Source organism: Lissotriton helveticus, chromosome 8, assembly GCF_964261635.1.
Source record: "Lissotriton helveticus chromosome 8, aLisHel1.1, whole genome shotgun sequence".
Lineage (NCBI taxonomy): Eukaryota > Metazoa > Chordata > Amphibia > Caudata > Salamandridae > Lissotriton > Lissotriton helveticus.
Genome location: NC_136069.1, coordinates 1,523,597,410 through 1,523,617,220, shown reverse-complemented (window position 1 = coordinate 1,523,617,220; position 19,811 = coordinate 1,523,597,410). Strand labels below are relative to the sequence as shown.

Sequence of the window (19,811 nt, the reverse complement as noted above, 5' to 3'; positions counted from 1 at the left end):
AGTCCATTACAGCCTGCCAAAAATGTGCAAGGCGAGAACGGGCCCATAGCATATGCAGCAAGTTGGCATTTGTCAGCTGACAGCAAGGACAGGCTGCGTGAGCTGGTCCAATATAGCGATTAATTTTCTCTGGAGTGAGGTAGGGCCTTTGCACAAAACATACAATTGAATCAGGCAAAATTTGGCATTACGAGGGATTGTGATGGGGTACTCAAGTACTGCATCCTATTCCTCTTCGGTGTAGGGATGACTCCGGTCAGTCTCCCAGTTACCACGTAACTGCATGAGAGAATACGCTGTATGGGTGTGCAACAAACCCAGCAGCCAGCTGATTAAGTGCTTGCCGCGTCCTAGTACCTGTAGGTATTGCATAGTTAAATGCGGTCAGTTCATTCACTATGTCCCACAAGTTATGACTTAGAGCTCCTATGAGAAGAGCATGCAATAGGAACTGACCTGGAGAAAGCCCATCCTCCTCGATCAGAGGGCCGTATGGTAGGAGTATGCCATCTCTGTAAAGGTCACCCACTGTCTAGACGCCAGCCGCTTCCTAGTCCACAAGTTCCGCTCTAGTGGTTAATCTATGTACAGAGTATCGCTGGGGCATAGGGGATGGTGCAGCGTGTGATATGTAAACACTGATGGTAACAGAGGTAAGCAACTTGTAATAGCATAGGTGTGGCATTGGGGATCAGTCACATTTATGAAAGAGTTGTAATAGATCAGTTAGGTTCCAGGCTGGTAGTGCTGTGGCCGTGCTCGATAACTGCAATGCAGCGTGCCACCCATTCCAGCTGCGCTGTTAAGTAACAGTGTTTAACATTGGGCACTGCAAGGCCACCGTGCTCTGTTGGCTGGTATAATTTTGCTAGTGCCACAGGGAAACGTGATTTGTTCCAGATAAATTCCTACATCACTCCTTCAATTGATGGAAAAAGGAAGCACTGACGTATGAGGGCAAGTTTGTAAAATAGTACAGGAGGTGAGGGAGTGCCACCATCTTAAGTAGCGCCACACAGCTCGTCACTGATAAAGTAAGCGTCCTCCAGAAGACCCGCAGTGATGTGACTGCACGTTCCAAGTTAACTTCAAAAAGGTCTGATGGGGAATGGTAGATCTGTATCCCCAAATAACAGAATACATCGGGCTGCCAGGTGAGTGGTATTTTATCCACTATAATTCTCGGGTCGGATCAAATGGGAATGAACATGATTTGAACCAATTGATGCGAATGCCATATATGGAGGCAAATTGCCGGATGATTCCCACAACCTCTGCAGAGACAGCAGTGACATATCGGAGGTAAATGAGCAAATCATCTGCATATAAAGAGACAATATGCGAACTATCACCTATTGGAATGCCCCATCCAGTTCCGTAAGCACGCAGTCGAGCCGCCAGCGGTTCCACAGTTAGCGAAAAGAGCTGTAGCAATAGAGGACACCCCTGTCTGGTGCTGCGGCCTATATGAATAGGTTCCGATATAAGAAATCCAGGTCTTCACACAAGACAGCAGCAGTGTGTACAATAACTTAATATATTTGAGAAATTGGGCTCCAAATCCATAGCGAAGCGACACCTCCAGAAAGTAGGACCATTCTAATGAATCAAACACTCATTCCAGATCCAGGACCCGGCACCCAGAGCTTGGCTATGTCTCTGGGTAATATTTCAGTATGCGAAAAAATCTGCGCAGATTGAGAGAGGTGATGTGGGTTGGAACTAAACCATTTTGATCTGCATGTGTTAATGAAGGAGTCAGCAAGAACAGCCTTTCTGTAAGCACCTTAGACAAAATCTTGTAGTCTGTGTTAATAAGGGCTAGGAGCCTATATAGCTCAACTGACAACACATTGGTGTGCAAGTAAGAAATAAACAAAAGGTAATAGAAAGACTGCTAATGCTTCTTAAGTGGGGGAAACATTCTACACTAACAATTCAGCTCATAAAATAGAAATAGGAAGAGGTGTGCATTTTAGAAGAAGGCATTGGAAGCTATTGAGGACAAGGATTAACATTAAGGGCAGGACATCCAACCAGAGAACATGAAAAACTTAATGAATTGAAAAGAAACCAGGTACCAACAAGAGCTGAGTTACTCAAATGTCACATGCAAACTGCTGATGGTCACCTGAAAAAATGGATCAAGCTGTTGAGGTAACAGTAGCACAAGATGTTCTTTAACACTTACCCACGAGTACTGCGCGCAGTCACTATTAGTTGTAGGGCTTTTGCTTGCAATCTCATGTGGTGAATGATTGCCACTTGCCTTGTTTCCAATCCACTGTACATGAATTCCATTTTATAGGTTTCATTCAGAATCTAAAAACATAAAACAAAGTTGCTGAATGAAAATTAAAGCTGACATTTGGGACGTTCGACAAGAGACTTTCTAATCCATGTTACATCAAGGGCAGCGTATGTTTATAACCGCTTCTGGTACCCAAGACTCCATAATTGAACCCTCCCCTGCTCCCAAAAGCTCGGTGTTTGCCCTCTTATGTCCCCCACCATTTTACTATTTGGCCATCTTCTGCTGCTTCCCAAGTCTCTGTGCTGACCACCTACTCTTCCCGCTTATAGCTCTGGGCTCCATACTTGACCCTCCTGTTATCAAAGTTCAGTGCTTAAGATTATACTTTTTCCCAGGGCTCTGGGCTTGGCCTTCTTCTATTCTCCAATGTTCTATGTTAGGCCTTTTCTGCGCCCTTGGGACACTCCTGTTCCTTAGGCCTTTGTATAAGGCCTTCTTCTGTCCTCAAAGCTCATTGATAGACTCTCAGGAACACAAAGTTAAGTGCTGCCGCTCCTTCTCAAGGTTCAATGCTTGCACCCTTCACTTGCCCAAGTTTTCACACTTGCCCCTCTTCTGCTGTTTATTTTCAGTGTTCATGCATTATCACATCACCTACGTTTCTTCCCTAAATGGCTTTGATGATTTTTAGAATTTTTTAGATATCTCTTCTTCAGCATAATTTGACGTACTATACCATATTTGGATGCCTCTCGTATCCAGATTAAGATGTCCATTCACCTTTTAAACCTTTTTGCTAATGATCACTTCTCCTCCTCCCATTCACCCATTTATCTTCCTCCCTCCCGAAAATCCCCATAAACCCATGACTGTTTTGCTATTTTCCTGTCATTTATCCCAAACATACAGCTAGATTCATCAAAGACCCGTTTTGCGAGTATTTAATAGCGATTCATAAGGAATCGCTATTACAGACTCGCAAAACGGGATTCATGTAGGAATTGCAATATTTAATGCGATTCCTACAGCTTTCTTATTTGCGATTGGCTAATTGCTAATCGCAAATAAGGAATAACTTCCCATTCATTCCTATGGGGAGTTATTCCTTATTTGCGATTAGCAATTAGCTAATCGCAAATAAGGATGCAAATTCAAGGGTGCCAGGGGTGTCCAAAGGACACCCTGTAGCACCCCTGAAATGCAAATTTACACAGGTGTTGCGCACACAAGTGTCCAAAGGACATGTGTGTGTGTAACATGCAATTGAGAAAAATGCACTAAAGTGTTTTTTTCTATTTTTTCGCTATTTACCACAAAGTCAGACTTTGTGGTAAATAGCGACCAAAAATTGCGAATTCGCAATTTAAAAATGGTTACTGAATTGCATTTAAGGAATCTCAAATAGAGATTCCTTAAATGCAATTCCTCGCAAATATGCGATTTCGCAAATAGCGATTTTTGCATTTGGGATGATGAATCCCAAATGCAAAAATTGCGCTTTGCAGAATCTGGCCCTTTGCGAGCCGAATATTTATTCTTTCATGAATCTGGCTGATTGCTCTTTTCTTGCACCCAAAGCTTTGCAAACAAAGATCCTTATTCACAATTCACTTTCTTGTTTCAACTGGACATTTGCTCTATGTATTCTCGTGTTTAATCCCAATCCCAATATCCACCATCTTTTATGTTTAACGTTCCTAGAATACTAAAGCTTCTCTACACCTACATGGCTTCCAGCTCTTTCCTCATCACATCTTGGACTCATACACTTGTTTCTACAGAACTATTTATGATTAGGCTGCTCCTTTAATGTTTTCCGTTGCCTCTATCCAGTTCCCAAGATTTCTTTAAATCTCTGGCCATCATGTGCTTCCACTAGTTTCTAATCCTGCACCTTTAACAATCTTAAATAGTAGAACGACCACATCCCTAATGAATGCTTCACCAGCTCTTCAACTTTACAAAACTGTAGGTTCAGCCAAATGGTGAAGAATTTGGATGCATTGCTAGAGAGTTATCATTATTAGCAGGATGCTGCCTGCTACCAACATTCACCTCTGTTTGTGTGAGCGTAGTCTCTCAAGTGGGACTGTCACCATCAGTGCACTTTCTCCCTCCGAATGATTCCAAACTGGGCCTGAAGAACAACGCATTCGTTATGGGCCCTAACCTATGCCTGGAAAGGAGTTAAAATGTAACTTATTCCTGCCACCTCACTTAGTCGGCAAAATGTGCAAACCCTGCCACCTCTGGCAACCCATGAAACAGAGTGCAGCAAATGTCAACAAGGTGCAGTAGACAGATTACTCGTATACTGCACAGTAGATGTAAGCTGTGACACCGAAAGTCACTCTCTTGACTGAACTTATGGCATGACCGATTGAAAGTGTTACTTCTGAAGTATCAAATCCAGTTGTGGCAGCCATCTCTGCCATATTTTCTCAGAAATGCTGGTCACATCTGGCACATTATCTTAAGTTCTGTGGGCCACCTTTGGTAAATTGTGTCCACTTTTTGCTACATAGCTCCTAGATTTTAAAATCTGAATTTTAGAAGTCGAAAAAGGGCATCTGCAACATTCAATCCTAATGCTTGATAGAGCATACCCAAAAGAGACTGGAAGCTATTTGCTTAAAGACACCATTTTTAAAATGGCCATTTTTGTGCACAATAATGTGAATAGATGTTATGAAAGAGTGTCTGTTTTAATGCTTTCTCTTGGTATCAGTCATACCCTCTTTTGGTTCCTTCCCTTTGTCCCTTTCCAAATGAATGAGTGCAGGCTGCAAAATCCATGTTACTGTGAGTAATAAGTAGGAACATCTACATTATAAAATTCACTTATTTAAAAATCCATCTGTTCATGTAAAAAATAGTTTAAAAGTTAATAGAAACTAAATATCATTAAGATTTTACTCTTGAATGCATTCTCTTTAAATGAACCATCATACTATTTCACATCCCTGCTTTCAAGCACTGCGTTTTAGCTACACTTTCATAGAGAATCATTTTCATAAAGACATTGGGCTGTGCCAGGCCAATTCAGTTGCTGATCCTACTTTTCTGTCAGATGGGGTAACTGAGTATCTTCTGGGCTTACCATAAAGAGAATGCCAAAAGGCAGCTACCAGCAGGGTGGCACGTACTATCGTAAAGATTGGTAGTCTGGTAGCTGCTGCCGCCAAGTTAGCTGAAAATCATTCCAGGCCTTGAGGGGTTACTCTGCTTACACGCCCGCATTTCCTCCCGCGTTTTGCTCATTTTGCACACGTTGTTTGCGTCTTTTTATCTCATTTTAAAAATACTGAAAATAACTGTTAGGCCTTTTTAAAGAATCATTTTAGCACAATTATTGTGTTACTGTGTTTACGTTAACCATGCTGTGAATTTGAATCTGATCCTGACTCCGATTGGGGGCTGTTACCTAGCTTCCTGGTTCTCTGATCAGCCAGTGAGAGATGCCATTTTGGGGTAGTGTGCTCTCTTGTCTTTCTGGCTGCTGGGATTATAAATATGCACGGTGCGCGGACGCAGATGCCTTGAGGGGTTATTCTGCTTACACGCCCGCATTTCCTCCCGCGTTTTGCTCATTTTGCACACGTTGTTTGCGTCTTTTAATCTCATTTTAAAAATACTGAAAATAACTGTTAGGCCTTTTTAAAGAATCATTTTAGCACTATTATTATGTTACTGTGTTTGCCGTGCTGTGAATTTGAATCTGATCCTGACTCCGATTGGGGGCTGTTTCTTAACTTCCTGGTTCCCCGTTCAGCCAGTGAGAGAGGCCATTTTGGGGTAGTGCACTCTCTAGTCTTTCTGGCTGCCTGTATTATAAATATGCACGCTGCGCGGACGCGCGCAGTGGGTGCGCCAAAGGCAAGCCAGTCTGTGCCCGTCAGTGTCCAGGGCCAGTCTGGCCCATCGGCCTATTGCCCCAACGGATAGGTTGTGTTACACCAATAAGTTACTACGGTCACTTCGTCCATCTGCATGTAACTCCCATTGCTTGCTAGACCTGCTTACTGGTCGGGACACTACTTGTGTTGTGTGTGTCTGTAGGCTGTGTTCAGACTCCAGACCTCCTCCTATCTTGGTGGCTCTGATCAATGCTCGATCCCTAAAGAAACACTATTTAGATGTTTTTGAGCTCCTCCTAGATAAACCAGTAGATCTATTGTTCATTACAGAGACTTGGCTGGATGACACATCTGACCCGATTGTCATGCTTGCCACCAGGGCCGGCGCTAGGCATGGGCAGTGTGGGCAGCCGCCCAGGGCCTCGCGGCTGTCTAACTGTGATGGGGCCCCCCCACGAGCCCATCAACCTTTTGAAATGGTGCCATTGTAAAAGTGACAGGTGGGGAGCCCCCTCCCTTGGGGTTTGCAGCAGTGGTGTAAAGTGCGAGGCCCACGGAGGGGGCCCCCCTCACCTCCTCACCTCGCCCCGGCTGCCATTGACTGAAAAAGGCAATATGACACCCCATGCTTTCACGTGCTGCAGAGTGGGAAGGCGGGTTTGTGGCCGTGATCAGCCTAATCGATGCATCTGCATAACATCAGTTAGGCAGCTACTTGAACTGGAATGAGGTGTGAAGTGAGCCCTGCCCCTGCATGAATGAAACGCAGAGCATCCTGCAGGGCTCACATCACAAAAGGCGCTGCTCCTTCCATGGAAGGGAGAAGACAGAAAATGGATAAAGGGCTTATTATTCTTTTCTTATTTTGCAATTCTGTTTTTTTTTTCTCAAACAAGCACGTTCATCCAAAACAAACATTAAAGGAGTAAAACATAAATAATAACTCCAGTTATAAGCGCTTGGTGTTTTTTATTTTCATGTAATTTACATGAACCGAAGGAAGAATGAGCAACTGGGTCTTTAAAAGTTTAGTGGAGATGCTAACATTCAGTGAGGGGGAGGAATGTGGGGGGTGATCCCACATCCATCCTTATCACCCAAGGGGAGTGCAATGAACCCTCCAAGATACATCCAAGTAATATAACCCCTCAAGCCACTCACCATTCATTGCTGTATGCATGAAAAGTAACACGAGAGCAGTTATGTAACAACAAAATTATGGGGTCCCTCTCTGCAGAATGTAATAATGGGCCCCAGAGTCTCCCACATCTTACAGATATTCATTTGCCCTAGGCTTCATGGAAGCCCCAGGTGGGATGGGGCCCTCAGAAGTGTTGTGGGCCCATCTGTGCTGCAGGGGCCTGTATTGTGCCCAGGCACAAGACGTGAAGCAAGGTAAGAGGCCGGAGAGAAGAGTGGTGAATTGCAGGGCATGTAGGGGAGAGATGGAACTTGAGAGTCAGAAACAGCGAATGGAGGGTAGAGGTGAGAGAGAGATAAAACATGAAGGGGGAGATTTTCAAACCTTTTGCCCTGGTTTTGTGTCACAAAAGTGACGCCAACCGGCGCAATTTTTTTTGCTGCTATTTTCTTTCCAGCGAAAACTTGTTTTGCGCTGGAAAGCACCATCTAAGTAGTGCAAAGTAGTGCAAAGCAGTGCAAAGCAGCGCAAAGCACCATAGCGCTTCAGCGCTAAGGTGTGTGCATGGCGCACAGAGCTGAAATGAGTAACGGTGCAAGGGAAAGGGGAGGAGAGAGCCATGTGTCTGAAGATATGGTGCTCTCCTGCTCCCTCCCTGTCGCGCACTGCAGCGCAGCCTCACCGGGGAGTGGGGGGGAGGGGGCTGCACTGAATCACATGACTTTTTTTTAAATCTCCCCTAAAGAGTTGAGCATGGAGTGGAGATGTGGACATGAGGGAGGCAGAACCTGTGAACAAAGTTGAGGCCGAAGAGAAAGATGAAAGGCAGTGCTTGGATAGGAGAGTTAGATATAAGAGACGCAGAACCATCAGGAAAACTTAAGTGTCAGAGAGGGAATGGTAAGTGTTGGATGTAAGAGGGCAAGACAACCAAGAGCCGGTAAGAGGCTGGGGTAGAGAGGCAGGGGAGAGGTAAATTTCAGAAAGGTAGAACCAGTGAGATAAGGCTAGAGACTGCAGAGAGATGAGAGGTGAAGGGCTCAGCAGGTAGGTAGGAGGTGGGTGAAATATAGGTAGAATTTGGGAGAAGGGTAAGGGACAGTAGGTAAGATAAAGTGAAGTGTAGAGCATGGAAGGGAGACATGGATTTATGAGACAAACAGTGAGACATGGTAAGAGGTAAGGGGATCAAAGAGGAGAGGTGGCTGTAAAGGGGACAGACCAGCTAAGAAATCTTAGGAGGCTGAAGGAAGAAATGAGAGGAGAATGGCAGTACATGGATGGGGTATGTAGATGTAAAAGAGGCACTACAATCAAGAAACCTTATACAGAGAAGAGAGAGGGAATGATGAGAGGTGGGTGTAGAAGGCCAGAATCAGTGAAAAAGGTAAGAGGCAGGGGGGTGGGGAGATGAGGCATACAGCATGGAGGAGAAAGGTGGATATAAGAAGGACATAACGAGAAAGAGAAGCAACAAAGTTGGGGATAGCAGAGAGATTGATGTAAAAGGTGCAGAATCCACAAAATAAGGTTTGAGGAAGAGATGAGAATAAGAGTAGAGCATGAATAAAAATATGTGGTGTAAGCAGTGAGCAGTGAAGGTAGTGTATTGATAAAAGTCATAGCTGTAAGAGAGACATAACCAGCAAGAGTACATAGGCAGAGTGGCAAGAGAGAGAAGTGGATGGAAGAGAGAAAAACCAACAAAAGACAGAGATGAGATGAAGAGTCAGAGAGGAGGGGAAGGTAGATGTTCGATGTGCAGAACCAGAAAGAGAAAGTTAAAGGCTTGGTGAGAGATTAGAGATGAAGTGTAGATCAGGGAGGTAGAGTTCGATGTAAGAAGGGCAGAATCAGCAAGGAGAGAGGAAAGAAGGAAGGGGAGAGGTGTATGTAACGAAGCAGGAGCAGAAAGAAAAGATAAAAGGAAAGGGAAGAAGTTAAAGGCATGGCTGGATTTAGGATGGCATAACCAGCAAAGAAGATAAAGACTGGGTGGAGAGTTGAGATGTGAAGAGTAGGGCAGGGACGAGAGATGTGGATTTAAGAGGGGAGGAATCTGCAAGTGAATATGAGAGGCAAGGTGGAAAGATAAGAGATAAAGAGTCGAGCATGGAGGTGTGAGGGTCAAGATGGATGTAAGAGTGGCAGAACAAGAGAGTACAGGTAAAAGGCTTGGGCATTGGGGAAAGATAATACTTTAAAAGGAGAGCATGCAGAACGAGGTGGATGTAAGAGGGGCTGAACAAGAGGTGAGATAAAAAGTAAAGCACAGAGAAGAGAGGTGAATGTAATTGGGCAGAATCAGCAAAAAAAGTAGGAGGCTGGAGGAGAGGTAAAAGTGTCTTTGAACTAGCATGTGCTGCTAAGTACATTTAGCCTTCTGCCAAAGTTTTCAATTACCTGTCTCTTTATTTTCCAAGTAGAATGTGTGGCTTAGATTTGCGATGTGTGTCATCCTTCACAAACGTTTGTGATCTCGAACCATCCTCGACATGTCTGCGGAATTACAGCCTGCTCTCTGCGTACTCTAAAGCTTGATCTTTCTATTAAATGTAGCTCCCATTTGGGACCCTTTCCTGCCCATTTAATGAATGGATATCTAAACATCATAGACCCTGCCCTGACCTCCATTTGCAATATCGACCTTACGTTATCATCTGTCTCAACCAATGTAGAAAAAAAAACTAAAAACTAAAAAGCAGCGTTTGTACCTCTGCTCAAAAATCCTTCCGCAGGCTCAAAGCTTCTCAGCATCTTCTAACACATCTGCTGCCTTTTTCTGAAAAATCCTTGAAAAATAAGTCAACTGACAAATCTGTTTCATATAAACTAAATTACTTCTTAATCGCTTGCTAGTTGGATTCTGACCTCTCCATAAGTTGTAAGCATTTCTTGCTGTGTCGAACAGTTTGGGCCTGATTCTTGATCAGGAAGGCAAAGCAGCCTTGATATTACTAAATTATATTGTTGAATTTATCAGTTTCCCATCTGGTGCTTTTGAATCAACTGAAACAACCTGGAATTCAAGGTATTCCCCTGACGTGGCTTCAGCTCTATCCTTTCTGAGAGGCCTGGTCTCTAACCAAGAAAATGTTTTGGACTTCCATGCAATCAGTTGCTTTTTGGATAAAGACAAATTCATTAAAACTAAACAGCAAAACATCAGACATCCCCATCTTAAAGGGGCCTGGTACCATACACACTGCTCTTTGGTGGCTTCTGGAGCTGGGTCAATCAACCACCATGGTTGTGTCAACAACAAAATCTTGGATTTATTTTCCAATGTCTTCTCTCTGTGTCTGGACAAATGGTGTGTTATCTACTTCTACTACATCCATATGCAATACCAATATCTGCATTTTCACCTGTCATTAAGCAAGACTGTTGTACAGTCAATTATCTTCTCACAACCAGATTATGCAAGTGTTCCCTGTCTTGAACTTCCCACCTTATGCATTTGGTATCCTTCAGATCATTAAGAACACTGATAGGATTCTAATCTAAGGCTGCTCTAGATACTCTTTCTGCTGATTACCGAAATCAAATGATCTATCAATTTGCCATTGTGCCCTTTATAAAAGGGCCTGCTCATTCTTCAGTACTATATTAGTCCTTCTGTTTATTCCAGAATCCTACGCTCTGTAACAGCCATGCACCTGTGCCATCCTAAAATTAGGAGGAAACATAGTGGAGGTAGATCCTTCTCCTTTCTAGCTGCACAGGACTCGAAATGTCTCAGTCTTGAGCTACGGTCATCTTAAATCTTCTGGGAAAAAACGTAAAACTGGCCTTTCAATACATTAGTATAGTATGTACCTTTTCCTTGGAAATTCCTTAGCACCAGGTTACCCTCTTGGTGTGGTATTGTCATTCATCTATTTCCATAAAACAATAACTAAAGAAATTTGCTTTATCTGCACAATTTGGTGTAATTTAACAAAACAAACCTGAGGAAAGGGGCAGGAGAAGAAACCCAAATATCTTGTAAAAGTAGTTTGCAGGCCTATTAGGTATCTGCCCCAACATGTTTTAAAGTTTAGCATTTGTCAATAACTGTCCAAGAAACTAGAGCCACTAGAACACTAGGTATCCTGTCCCAAAGAGTATTAAAATATATTTACCAGGCTGCTGCACAGGGTCAGTCTGGTCATGCTTCCAAAGATAGCCTGATCACTGTCAAGTGCGGAATGACAATGGGAAGGCCTGGGCAACACAAGATGTAGTGATGTGAGGCCTGGGGAAATGTCAGCTTTTCAGCAGTACACTTTAAATGAGCCTTGCTTTGGAGGTGAGAATAAGTGGCAGTTTACAGTAAAAGGGGGCTGCAGAGGGGAGCTGACTGAGGAGCGAGTGGCTCATTTCCATAGAGTACATCATCACACATAGAGCGATTCGCCAGTCACTGAGCCTAGGTGAGTGGGTGGCCAGTAGTTGTAGGAAGGCAAATATAGTATTGGCGATTGGAAGGACCAAAAGTTTTTGATTAGGTAGCCTGGGGCATGATTGGAGTAATTTATGGATAATGGACATAGTCTTTCAAGGGTCTTGCTTTCAATTGTCTCTTTAACCAAGATCCAGTGCATTTACTTGCGGCTAAGTGCAATTTGGTTGTTACTTCTTAGGCTAAATTTGAGTCAAGCGACATGTGTCTGGACCCATCGCAATTTGGCAGGTATCTTCTCATTTATTAAGGATATGTGACTTAAAATGTGACTTCAATTCTTTAAAAATGCAAAGTTCAGGGATTCTGAGGGATTCAGGGAGATTTATTTTGAAAATCAAACACCGCTTCCCCAACCTATTCCACATTGCTAGATTTAATTTCCTTGTAAGGGAAACCTGCATTGAGTCTGCTAAAATAAATCCCTCTTCTTGTGTTGCTTTATTTACTACTTGTCTGTTGAGTGACTGGCTCCCATTGTAGCTTTTGGCAGGTTTTTTTTACCTGGATACACATTCTTGTCCCTATTTAGCCATCTCATCTTTATATCTTTAAGTTAGTTCTTTCTTTTCATCTCTTAAAAATGAAGTTTGACAGTAGTTGCCGGGATTAGGCATTCAGTTTGTGGGAAATGTCTAGCTTCTGGTGCTCCTGCCACCCAACATGTGTATGTCATCTGTGCCATTTCATCCTCTTATTTGTGCTTTCTGTTTACTGGAGCATTTTCAGGTCGCTCACCCGAACCAGCATAGATCCCTTTATTTTGATGTCCATGCCTGCTAAAACCAAATGCCTTAACCTTGACCTTCATTGGTGCGACTGGAGTATCAGGGAGTCACCTGAATATCCATTGTATAGCTATGGGACAGTCTGTCTTAGAATTTTATTCATTCATTAATCTGGAAACATCGGTTTTGAAAAATAGAGGCCTAGCTTTTAAATCCCGTTTGACATGTTGCATTTCCACATAATAGAGCTTAAAAAATATTTGCACTTATTTCATTAGGGCTATTATTTTTATTTGTAACCATCTCAGTGATGTACACATTAGAGAGGTAACTTCTTGCAAAGCTACTTCAACAGTGCCAGAAAATGATTAGTCAGTGGACACTTCTTATGATGTCACTTGCTGTGATACTACATCTTATGTAAATTAGAGGGGCCTCGCATGTTCCTATCCTGCCCGGGGCCCCACGAATCCTAGGACCGGCCCTGCTTGCCACTCCTGAAGGCTATAAGATCTCCAGAGCAGGCCGCGGTGAGGGTGAGGGTGAGGGGGGGGGGGGCTTGAAGGGGGGGTTGTGGGAGTGGCTGTTATGTACAGGGACAAATGGGATCTCCACAGGGGAGATACTACATATGGGGTGACTGCGAATCCGGTTTTCTGCCTATTTTATGTTGGGAGGTTCTCTGACATATAGACCCCCCGGCTCTGCCAGGGCCTTTCTTCAATCATGGGGCTATGCAGTGACCTCACGGGCAGTTCGCTTCTCCCAGTATATGGTGCTGTGAGATTTGAACATTCATCTCGACCAGTCTGATTCCAAAGATTCACTTGCTTTTAGCGACGTTCTTCAGCTTGCCAAACTCTCTCAATGGGTCAATCTCTCTACGCACCAAGGAGGTCATATTCTCAACCCAATCTGATCCAACTTTCCTATCACGGTTGAAGATCCCCTCCCAGTTTCATGGTCAGACCACTGTCTTACCTATTTCTCCTGGGAGGTGGCCTTGGTTAGCCCTTCTGGCCACTGCTATCGCAAACCAGCTTTAAAAAAAACGGAACCCTCTAAACGCTCCTGGGCCTTGGAGGCTTCTAGACCCACTCTCCCTCCGGATCTTGATGGGAGTCTGACGGGGTTCTTGAATTGGGTATCCAATTCCATGAATATGCTAGCGACGCCCACTTCTTCTAGGCTCTCTGGGGAATCTCCTTCCAAGCCCTGGTTAACCCCGAGTTTGTCGAGTCTTAAGCATGAGTGCAAAAAACGTGAGCGTGCCTCGCGCCTCAGTGAGTATTGCCCCCTGGCTTAGGGTAATCTCAGGCATAGATAAAAAATGTACTGCGCTGTGATCACACAGGCTAAGAAGCAATACTATGCAGCCCGCATTGAGCAGGCACAAAACAACTCTAAGGAGATCTTTGCAATAGTTCAGAGTTTTACTTCTCCCACGGCGCAGTCGAGCTCACTCCATGCCACAGAGGACTGGTGCGACACTCTGTCGAATTTCTTTATGGATAAAATCCGCATGATTCAGGCGGCCTTTACATCCTGCCCTGTGCCCTATCTGACCCCTTGCTGTATATGTCTCTAAGCCTGCTACTCCTAGGCACTCTCTACATGCTTTCTTTCCAGCGGATCTGCCTAGCTCCCTCAAAATCTTGAAGGGTCTGAAATCGGGCTTGCCCACTGACCCCTGCGTGGTCAGACTACTAGCTGCAGTCGCGGAGATCATTAACCCCGAAGTGAATATCATCATAAACTCCTCCCTTCTTGAGGCTCGGGTCAAGGAGGCCTGGAAGCAGACTAAAATCCTCCCTCTTCTAAACAAGCCAACCCTTGATCCCCAGATCCCAGGGAATTACCGCCCCATCTCCCTTCTGCCCAGCCTAGCCAAAGTTTGTGAAAAGGTGGTGACCAGACAACTTACGGAGTTTGTCGAAGGGTTGGAAAATTTGCATCCAGCCCAGTCAGGGTTTCGATCCTCCTACAGCACTGAGTCAGCATTGGTGGACGTTTCCGAGGCTATGGGTGAGTGTCTGGATGCCGGTGGGAGAGCAGCTTTAATAATGCTCGACCTATCGGCAGAGCTTGACACAGATCCACACTCACTGCTGATTGGAGTCTCGAGCTCTGCCTGGGGCTGGCTTAGGTCCTTCCTGGAAAGGCAGGTGCAAAAGGTCTAGCTGCCTCCAGCCGCGTCAGCCCCGCAGCTGGTCGCCACAGGGGTCCCGCAGGGGTCCATCCTTAGTCCCCTTCTTTTTAACATTTATGTCACTCCTCTGGTCTACTTGGCAGAGGACTTGGGGGCTAAGGTGATTGCCTATGCGGATGGCACCCAGCTCCTCTTTACCTGGGAAAAGGATGCAGGCTCTGTATCATCTGTCCAGCACTGCTTGTCTTCGGTTTTCAAGTGGCTTGCTGCCACGCAACTCAAATGTAACGAAGACAAGTCGGACATTCTCCTTTATGGTAATTTCACACCCCCCCACCCCACCCTCCCTGGTTTCAGGGATACGATCTGGCCTTCTGGGTTTCCCCTACTGACTTCTCATGGGAAATCCGCTAAGAATCTGGGGGTGTGGTTCGAGGACAATTTATCCTTTGTGCTTTTCGTGTATAATAAATACCTAGCCTTTATTTTTAAATGTTGCTATTTACGCGCTATTTAGCAATTGCTTTCCCATTTTTGGGAATACGACATTCCCGCTCTCGCTGAGGGGGGCGGCGGCGGCTCTTCCCAGTCAGGTGCACTCGGCGAGGTCTGGGGGAGCTGGTGATCACCGGCAGGAGGGAAGATTAAGAGAGGACCTGGGTGTGGCCTCCTGCAGTGTCAGCCGATCTGATCGAGCTGCGGAGCAGAACCTGGCAGAGGAGGTGCCGGGCTCTTGGGCCTCAGGTCTGGGGGTCGTTTGCAGTGGTGTGTGGAGCGAAGAGGAGGGTGGGAAGGGAGGCGGAGAGGGAATAAGGGAGGCGCAAGGCAGGAAGTTAAAGATAAACAAGGAGGCACTGTTCGCTCCCCCAGGCAAAACGTCGTGGGAGTGACCAGTAAACAAAGAGGTGGGACATGCGCCCGCCTTTGGCCATTGCGTTTAGTATAACCATGGTTGTGTTTTTTACTGATTATTCGTCAGAGCCACGTGGAGGGGAAGAGAGCCAAACAGCCCTGGAAGTAACCGTCGCCACACTGGGCAGAACGGACCCCCATACCACGTTTCTGGTTCATGAGGCAATCTGGCCCATTACTATAAGTTCAGTTCTTCGCCAATTGGGCGCTACGGACTTTATGACCTTTAAAACAGATAGGTACATTTACACCTAAAATATTTTTGTAGAGCACACTTTTATATCTACATACATGTGAGTAAGGTGGGGATAAGTAGTGCACATCCTCGTCCTGAAGAAGGAGTTTTCCACTCCGAAACATGTCGACGCACTAATGGTTGTTTTACCCTAATCAGTAAAAAACAGCCTCTCTAGCACTTTTTTAATGATACCAGCCGAAGACTAATTAAACTTTTTCAGTACTTACGTGCCAGGTATCTTTTAATTTTTCACTTTCACCCCACTACTCACTTCGTTTACCCACACACACCAGCACATAGTTCACATATAGTGCTCCTACGTAGTCGTGAGTCGTAGCACGCCGCATCCCGTAGAGGTTTGCGAAGACCCCGATGATGAAGCATGACACCAAGGGGCCTGTTGGTGTGTGAGGGGTATTTAAACAACACTGGTTGCTCCTCACCATTGCAGTGACAACCGAACCCCACTTAGTGGATTCCTTTTGTTTATGAGTATTGTTAGGGGAGACAGAATCCACTTCTCCCTCTCCCTCCCCCCCTTTTTGTTTATAACTAGTACCTTCAACTAGGCCTCATTTTAAACCTAAGACGTTTTGTATTCTGGGGCTTGTTTTTGGCATTTCTCACTACATAAATGGGCGTTCAAATCCCAGTAAACAGTGTCATTTACTAAACACCAGGTCTTGGTAAAGATGACCCTACACAAGACATTGGGCCGCTTAACGCCTTTACCAGTGCATTGACTTGGAGTACAAATATCAGAATGCAGACAAGTATGGACAACACGGGTGAGCTCCATGAGCAGGCCGTCGAAGGACCTGAAGCGGTCGGCCGAGATGGCGTAGACCAGGCCCTTGAAGCGGAGCTGAGCGCCTGCAGGGTGTGCGTGCGGTAGAAGCTGCAGTGGACACTGTGCGCTGGGCTCGGCACCAGCCTGTTCCGGCTCTGGCTCTACACCGTGCCTACCACTGCCAGCGATCCCACTCCTCAAAGTGCTCAGCTGTATGCCGCCATGGGCTACTGCAAAGCCCGCTTCGCGGTGCGCGGGTCTCAGACTCAAAAGACAGTCTATTCCCTGAACCATAGGTTGCAAAGACTCAGGCGAATGACTCCACAGGAATAGTCATTGTAGCCAATTCCTCCAGAAAATGAAAAGCAAAAACAGAAATTGCACGACCTTCCCTTCCACCTGCACAAATTAAGCAGTGGCTAAATAGGTACCCAGCTGGGGGTCAGCTGTGTATCTTTTACCAATTAGGAAAAAGCGAGCGCGCCTCGCGCTGGAAGCAGGGGGAGGGGAGAGAGGAGGGGGCCTGCGCCGGTTTCCCCTGCGGGGGCGAGCAGGAACCATATGTTAATTACAAACATATGGTTTGAAAGCTCGCTCTTGCAAGGGAATCGCCAAACGTGCATGCGTTGCCATTCAAAGAAATGCAACGCGTGCACGTTTTTGGGCAACAAACTCAATCGATTTCAAAAGTTTTTTTTTCTAATCAGCGCATGCGCGCTGCATAGGCGAGACCTGGAAAGGGATGATTTCTTAGTTAATGGGCAATTGAGATTTATTTTGGTGACAGGAGATCTAAAATGATGTAACCCAATGGGACACACCAGGAGTACACAGGGAGACACGACACCGGGAAGGCAAAGTGCAATCTTTGGATATTGATTCACACCTTGGATCAGAGGGTGGTACTTTTTTGCACCCTAAAAATATTGATATTTTGATGACTCATTGACTATCTGTGGTGTGCAGTGAATCAATATATTTTCAGTTGTTGACAATAAAGAAGAAAAAATGCATTGGATATAATGCTGAAGACCAAGCACATGGACAAGGGTATTTATTTAAGGCCCCCGAATGCATGGTAAAAATGGTGCTGTGACCTAAATAAGCTCTTCCAGACACCATCCTGAACATCAAAGTGGACAAAAACACTTGAGCATAGTGTCCATACAGCAATTGCACTCCAGTGTTTACACACTTTCATCACTTAAAGGCCAAATCATTCATTTTTGTTTGGGAGATGTTACTGATGTAAAGATAAGGCATGCACTCAAACAGAATAAATCCCCCAACTACTGAACCAATACCAGGAAAGAAGAATTACAAAATATATGAAATTAAGAGAGACCACTTTGCGATGTACCTGCTTTGCCGCTGAAGAAGCAAGTGCATTCTGCTTTAAATAAAGAGGAGCAGCCATATTCCATAGGTTTTCTTGTAACGCCTGCAAAGCAAAAGAAAAAGATTGAAGAGAGAAGAGCATTACAGTCTTGCATTTCACAGTGTTAAGAGCCACACAATACACAGCCAAGCACTTAGCAACTATTGTCTGGGATGTCAATCAAGATCGCAATAACCTACAAAAATAAAATTTTTGTATATGGTCAAGTCACTGCCTACTCTATATACTGAAACCTAGTCACTCAATGTCACATTTAAAAATAAGTACCAATAGAAATCGTGACATAGTTGCTGTTCATTTTTCAAGGGCTTGCCCTATATTACACAATCTGAAATATACATTAAAACTAAATGAATCATTATAAAACATTCAAAGCACAGCTCTGGATTGCATCGCATGATAAGTGAAGAGCCAGTGAAGCATTCACTAAATTAGGCAGTATTTCTAACTATAAATGTGGTTAAGCTGCCTATAAACAGCCAATCCTTTCCTGCTACGCATAGACTGCTACGCATAGACGTACGTTATATAAGGGAGCATTTTGTTTGCAGAATATTGGCTTGAGCAGGATTTTATAGTTGAGTAACAATTCTGGAAAGGGCAAATTAAATGTGCTATAAATTCTCATTTATCAAAGTAAAGTCTGGAATCTAAAAGCACAGCTAGGTAAACCGAAAGTATATTATTAAAACCTAGGTGCACAGGGAGGAGCCACGCTAGCGACCAAGATGGCTGCTTAGGCTCCCGGCTCCGCCGACCTCCGTCTCCTGCCGGATGATCCTGTAATTAATCCTGCGCCTACGCCCTGCCTCCGGGTAGATGAACCGATGTGATGTCTGATGGTGCGATCCCTAAAACGTTATCAGCTTGGAAGACGGAGTTACGTCGCCATTAAGTTTGTGGCCTAAACCAGTTTTGGAGCTGGGGCCTCGAGTACTGGAACAGCCGGGTTCCAGTTGAATAACATCGGCTGTGGGAGTTCGGCAGGGTCCGGTCTACCGATATGGAGGTTGCTTTTGCACGATTTTGACGGCGGTCCTCTAAGTTGTTTAACATCGACGGAGGGGTGACGCGGCACAACTGGGGCTGCGGGCGGAGGTCCCTGACCAGGGGACCCAGATTGCTGCCCTCCGGTGTTCGTTGGGTCGGGGATTTCGCTTGCAGTAGCGGAGTGCAGATTGCTGCCGTGGTGAAAGATTAGTCACCCTCCACTGACGCCTGTTCCGCTCTTGCTTGCTCCCCCGGAGAGACCGGAGTAGCCCACTTAGACAACTTGGTACGATAAATTCTGTTGGCGGGTCTCTGGGGGAGGCGTACGTTGTCGCCACCGATCGAGGAGAGATGGGATAGGCAGAGTTAGAACCGTCGCTTGGAACTGTACTGGCGGCTATCGGGGCACTTCATTCTCATGTGGAAGCCCTTGTGAATAAAATGCTTGCTGTTGCGCCTGAAAAGGGGCGTATGAGACCGGACTCTGTTCAATCGAAAGACCTAATGCGAGCTATGACTCCCGCAAAGGCCATATTGCCGAAGGATGGGGGCCCCGTGCAGCGAGAGGTGTCGAAGCCTCGGGACAGTGAGTTGGCCGATTACCGGGAGCTTGGTGTTTTGGATGGGCCGTTGTGCTTAACAAAAGTCAAAGTCAAAAGCCAGCTTTATTCGATTAGTTAAAATCATAAAAGCAACAATACAGTACAATTTATAAAAACAGTTGTTAAAAAGTTATTTTACATATCGTATAATTCATATGGTTAAAACTGTTTAAAAATCAGTCAAAGTGCTATGTAAATCCAGTCAATAATTTAGATGTTAAAACAAAAACAGTACATTCGCAATGTAATCATAAGAAGAGTAGTTAATTTAAGAAATATTAGCTAAATCTGCAATGTAATGAGGGCG

General features: G+C 45.0%; 1 protein-coding gene across 1 annotated transcript in view; it reads right to left on the bottom strand.

Annotated features, from left to right (window-relative positions):
• INTS4 (integrator complex subunit 4) overlaps positions 1-19,811 on the bottom strand; it is a 297,022-nt gene that overhangs the window by 76,556 nt on the left and 200,655 nt on the right. The window contains exons 17-18 of the mRNA XM_078658501.1: positions 17,874-17,954; positions 2,192-2,322 (exon numbers count right to left, since the gene is read on the bottom strand). Of these exons, the coding sequence (XP_078514627.1) occupies positions 2,192-2,322; positions 17,874-17,954 (212 nt within the window). The remainder of the gene's footprint in view (positions 1-2,191; positions 2,323-17,873; positions 17,955-19,811) is intronic.